The sequence below is a fragment of the Argentina silus genome, assembly GCF_951799395.1.
Source record: "Argentina silus genome assembly, chromosome: 18".
Classification (NCBI taxonomy): Eukaryota; Metazoa; Chordata; class Actinopteri; order Argentiniformes; family Argentinidae; genus Argentina; species Argentina silus.
Window position 1 is genome coordinate 14,727,161 of NC_139672.1, and position 5,794 is coordinate 14,732,954.

General features: G+C 48.1%; 1 protein-coding gene across 2 annotated transcripts in view; it reads left to right on the top strand.

Moving 5' to 3' along the window:
- Positions 1 to 4,198, top strand: part of xkr4 (XK related 4) — a gene marked incomplete at both ends in the record, with an annotated part of 49,312 nt that extends 45,114 nt beyond the window's left edge. The window contains one exon of one of the 2 annotated variants that reach the window (XM_083689707.1): positions 3,210 to 4,198. In XM_083689707.1, the coding sequence (XP_083545833.1) occupies positions 3,210 to 4,198 (989 nt within the window). The remainder of the gene's footprint in view (positions 1 to 3,209) is intronic. The other variant, XM_083689706.1, reaches the window with a different exon arrangement.
- Positions 4,199 to 5,794: the final 1,596 nt, after the last annotated feature.

The window sequence follows — 5,794 nt, forward strand, 5'->3', positions numbered from 1 at the left end:
GGCTTTCAATTTTTTCTTTTCCGGAGTTTTGTAAGCTGCAGTTATGAATCCGTGTGAAGAATGATTGGTTCATTGTGTCTGACAGTACGTGACATAGACATCCTTTATACTCATGTCATGAAACGCCTTTGAAAAAAAAAAAGAGCCATCGGCCTCTGGGATGAGCTACAAGTATGTTTTTTAGTGTTTTGCTTCCATCCTAGCAATAAAACGGTTATGTAATTACCGGTTGATTCAGTCTGGCCTCTTTGAACTGGGGTCAAGTATTTAAGCAATTATTTGAGTCAGTTTTAATTTCTCCTGCTGGTTCACTTCACTCGCTCAGCTCAAGAGACTGTAGCCCGAATAGACCACACAGAGAGAGAGACAGAGAGACACAGAGAGACACAGAGAGAGACAGAGAGAGACACAGAGAGACAGAGAGAGAGACAGAGAGACACAGAGAGAGACAGAGAGAGACACAGAGAGACAGAGAGACACAGACAGAGAGAGAGAGAGACACAGAGAGACACAGAGAGAGAGAGAGAGAGAGAGAGAGAGAGACACAGAGAGACAGAGAGTGAGAGAGAGAGACAGAGAGAGAGAGAGAGACACAGACAGAGAGAGAGAGACAGAGAGAGACACAGAGAGAGAGACAGAGAGACACAGAGAGAGAGAGACAGAGAGAGAGAGAGTCAAGTCAAGTCTTGTTTTTTTGTCATTACATTGGATACAAGTACAGTAAGTACAATGCAACGAAATGTCTGAGGCAGAGCAGCTCCACAACATCCAACATCATCAACAATAGAATGTAACAAGGATAATAGATACAAATATAAACAGTAACAATAATAAAACAGTAAAACATTATAAAATAAAATATACAGGATAGCAGCAGGAGAGGGAATAAAGAGAGAGAGAGAGAGAGAGAGAGAGAGAGAGAGAGAGACACAGAGAGAGAGAGAGAGAGAGAGAGAGAGACACAGAGAGAGAGAGAGAGAGAGAGAGAGAGAGACACAGAGAGAGAGAGAGAGACACAGAGAGAGAGAGAGAGAGAGAGAGAGGGAGAGAGGGAGGGAGAGAGAGAGAGAGAGAGAGGGAGAGAGAGGAGAGAGAGGGAGAGAGAGAGAGAGAGAGAGAGAGAGAGAGACACAGAGAGAGAGAGAGAGAGAGAGAGACACAGAGAGAGAGAGAGAGAGAGAGAGAGACACAGAGAGAGAGAGAGAGACACAGAGAGAGAGAGAGAGAGAGAGAGACACAGAGAGAGAGAGAGAGAGAGAGAGAGAGAGGGAGAGAGGGAGAGAGAGAGAGACAGAGAGAGAGTATGTCTGTTTACAGAGAGGCCTGCATCATGCCTTGCCTTTTATGTCACAGAAACTAAGTGGCTGTCATGTACTATAATAACCACTGTTGCTCTCTTTTTATATATATACGCTTATGACTGAATAACACGGTTTATTAAGCTTGGCCAGAGGAACGTTCAGGACATCCCATTCAGAACGGATGGGAAACAAGCGCTGTGCTTTAATTGGATACAAAGCTGGCCGCAATTACGTTTTCAGAGCACTCGTTGTGTTTAATAGGCGGCCATTTTAATTATTCATGGTCCAACAACAGCACCAGTGGGTAATCCCAGGGGTCGGAGACGCAGGGCAAGGATATTTATTTTGTGTCTGTGTCTGTGTCTGTGTGTGTGTGTGTGTGTGTGTGTGTGTGTGTGTGTGTGTGTGTGTCTGTGTGTGTGTGTGTGTCTGTGTGTGAGTGTGTGTGTGTGTCTGTGTGTTAGTGTGTGTGAGTGTGTGTGTGTGTTTGTCTCCAACAGTACCGTTGTGTAACCCCAGCTGGTCCAGGATATTCATTTGGTCCTTCCTCCCGTCGTCAATGTGATCAAAGGCATGGGTGAACCTGAATAACTGCCAGTTAGCCTCGCGGCGGCGCCCATGTTAGCATGCTCTCTGATTGTGGTCTTTGGGAGCTGGCTTCATTCCCTGAGGTGCTAGGATCGAACGTATTAGGGCCTACCACTATAAAGTAGATGTATTAAACAGAGTTTACTTAACAGAGCTGGATGTGGAAGTCAGTAAATTCTCTTTACTTTTGTTTGGAGAAGCAGTAAAGTGTTTACTGATGTCAGTTTAGTGCTCTCTGCCTGTAAGTAATACCACAGGGACCATGCTGAGTAATCTTAGGAGACAGAAGGGGGGGGTAGTGTGTGTGTGTGTGTGTGTGTGTGTGTGTGCGCGTGCGTGTGTGCGCGTGCATGTGTGTGTGTGTGTGTGCGTGTGTGTGTGTGCGTGTGCGTGTGCGTGTGCCCGTGTGTGTGTGTGTGTGTGTGTGTGTGTGTGTGTGCGTGCGCATGCATGCCTGTCAGGAGACGTCCCCGCTCACACTCTTGATCGCTCCAGCAACATGGGCACTTAGTAACCATGGCAGCCAGCTCCTCAGAGAACCGGTGACATCATCGCTTCAGCCATCATCTAGTGGCATCTAGCGCACTTAGCCGAGCACAGAGCAATGATATCGATCTAGTGTGGATAGCTGAGCACAGAGCAACCATATCCATCTAGTGTAGTTAGTGAGCACAGAGCAATGATAGAGTCCCTTAATGGTGATATTTCAACTCAGTTGAATATATTTTAATAGCTCCACCAGGGGGACCTGGGGGTTGTTTCCTAGGGAGAATGACAGGGGCCATAGTGAACTAATTGTGCAGCAGAGAAGCTGTGAGAGCAGAAGAGGTCACGCTATCCAGCAGAGGCCCAGCCCAGGGCTTGTTTTTCTACTGAATTAGCTTTGTTTTGTTGTTTGTTTGCGAAAGAAGAAAACAAAGTTATATTGGCTCTCGGTTATTTTGGCTCTCGCTCTTGTTTGGTGTTGCATTATTATTATTATTATTATTATTATTATTATTATTACTCGGAAGCTTCCTGGGAAATATCATGTTACATTATTGTGTCTATATCACATTTTGTTGTGGCTATGTTTTGACTATAAGCCAGCAAGGACAGAAAGCAGTTGAATCTGTGCACCTGATTGATTTGTACTGGATCATTTCAGAAAATTCTGAAAACGACATTACATACAATACAAATGATCGAGGATTATGCCCTATGCCTGTACTTGTGACAATGACTCTTGAGTCATAGACTTATTAACAGTGTGAGTCATATCTTAGTCTTATGAACGTCGTGAGTCTGACCTTCTCCCCGCCTTGTCTACTCCCTCCCCAGGTATGACGGCGGCCGCCTCCCTGGTGTCCCTGGCCTGGGCCCTGGCGTCCTATCAGAAGGCTCTGCGCGACTCCCGCGACGACAAGAAGCCGATCAGCTACCTGGCCGTGGTGATCCAGTTCTGCTGGCACTTCTTCACCATCGCGGCGCGCGTCATCACCTTCGCCCTCTTCGCCTCCGTGTTCCAGCTCTACTTCGGCATCTTCATCGTCCTCCACTGGTGCATCATGACCTTCTGGATCGTCCACTGCGAGACCGAGTTCTGCATCACCAAGTGGGAGGAGATCGTGTTCGACATGGTGGTGGGCATCATCTACATCTTCAGCTGGTTCAACGTGAAGGAGGGCCGGACCCGCTGTCGCCTCTTCATCTACTACTTCGTGATCCTGCTGGAGAATGCGGCGCTGAGCGCCCTGTGGTACCTGTACCGTTCGCCGCCCGCCACCGACTCCTTCGCCGTGCCCGCCCTCTGCGTCATCTTCTCCAGCTTCCTGACGGGCATCGTCTTCATGCTGATGTACTACGCCTTCTTTCACCCCAACGGGCCGCGCTTCGGACGCTCCCCCAGCACCCTGGCCTTGGACGACCCCACGGCCGGCTTCACGCTGCCTCCAGAGGGCGCCACCAACTCGCTGCGCTCCAACCGGGGCGCGCCCCTCATCCCGGCGGGCGGGGCAGGCGGCGGCGGGGGCGGGGCGGGGGACAGGGACGTCAAGTACTCCACGATGGAGCGCGACGGCTGCATGCCCGTGTTCCAGGTGCGCCCCACGGCCCCCTCCACCCCGTCCTCCCGCGCCCCCCGCCTGGAAGAGACCGTCATCAAAATAGACCTGTGTCGCAACCGCTACCCGGCGTGGGAGCGCCACGTGCTGGACAGGAGTATACGCAAGGCCATCCTGGCCATAGACTCCTCCCCCACGCCGCCCCGGCTGCAGTACAAAGACGACACCATGGTCCAGGAGCGTCTGGAGTACGAGACCACGTTGTAGCCACGCCCCCTCCTTGCCATGTGCCACGCCCCCCACGCGGCACCGCTATGTTCAGTCGATCCATGGGAATTAAATATATTACGGTGATTAAAAAGAGATGTGAGCATCAACTAGGAGGATTACAGTAACAGCAGGACTGTGGCAATAAGTTATTATTATAAGCTCTCTCTCTCTCTCTCTCTCTCTCTCTCTCTCTCTCTATCTATCTATCTATCTATTCAGTACAGAACATAGCATGGATGAACCCATGATGTTGATTGTCATGGGCCAGAAAAGGCACTACTTCACTAGTTGACGGGGGGATAGTGTATTGATGTTTTCTAAAACAAGAGTTATCTTTTTGAGTTGACCTTGGTTGTTGTTGTTGTTGATGTTGTCGTTGTTGTCGTTGTTGTTGTTTTTTTACTTATGTCTGTCAGGGAATATCTTATTTGATACAAGGCCGTAACACATAAACAGACGTACACAGGCTCACACACACACACACACACACACACACACACACACACACACACACACACACACACACACACACAAAGCTAGTCTGTTTTCACCAACATCCCGCTTCACAGAAGGTCATTCTGAAGGTTGTGTGAAGGTTGTCAGAGGACATTAATGTGACCAAAGTATCTGATGATTCACAGACGGTATCTCAAATATACAGTACCAGTCAAAAGTTTGGACACACCTTCTCATTCAATGGTTTTTCTTTATTTTTTAGCATTTTCTACATTGTAGATTAATATTGAAGACATCAAAACTATGAAGGAACACAGATGGAATTATGTAGTAAACAAAAAAGTGTTAAACAAACCAGAATATGTTTTATATTTTAGATTCTTCAAAGTAGCCACCTTTTGCTTTGATGACAGCTTTGCACATTCTTGGCAAGGTGTGTCCAAACTTTTGACTGGTGCTGTATGTGGTGATATCTACGACTAGTATCACCATAGACCTACAATAACCCTACAGGAAACACAGTCTATTACCTAATACAAGTCCTTTCACCTAAGACAGAGTGGTCTCATTGATGAACAAAAAGAATGAAAAATACGGTCATCAGATGGTTCTAATTGAGCTTAGAATGGTTCCTAGTGTTATTCCTTCTAATTTCAAAGCAAAGAAAAACCGGGGGACAACACACACAAGTAGTTGACGTGTGATGTGATTAGCTCCATGACGTGGTAGAGAGTCCTGTCTGTCGTGTGTGCTGGTTCCTCTGGGTTCTAAAGTCATCAGCTACGTTCTCCTAGTGCCAAAACAAACAAACAAACCAACAAAACGTCACTTCTGGACTCGTGGTGGTGGGTCTTCGGATCGGACCTCCGCCGGTCCCTGTTGCTGTGGTCCAGAAGATCCGGACGGGGGGGGGGGGGGGGGGGGGCAGAACTTTGCTTATTTACTTGAATACAGACTGAAGGAGGTGGAGGTGGAGAGGGAGGTGGAGGTGGAGGTGGAGGAGGAGAGGGAGTATGTCCCCCTTGGTCGTCGTTATCATGCGTGTTTATATGCTCCGTCATCAACTACTGGGATGTCCACCTGTCCTGTGGAGAGACTGAAACTGAGCTGAAGGACACAAAAAAACCTCATCAGCTT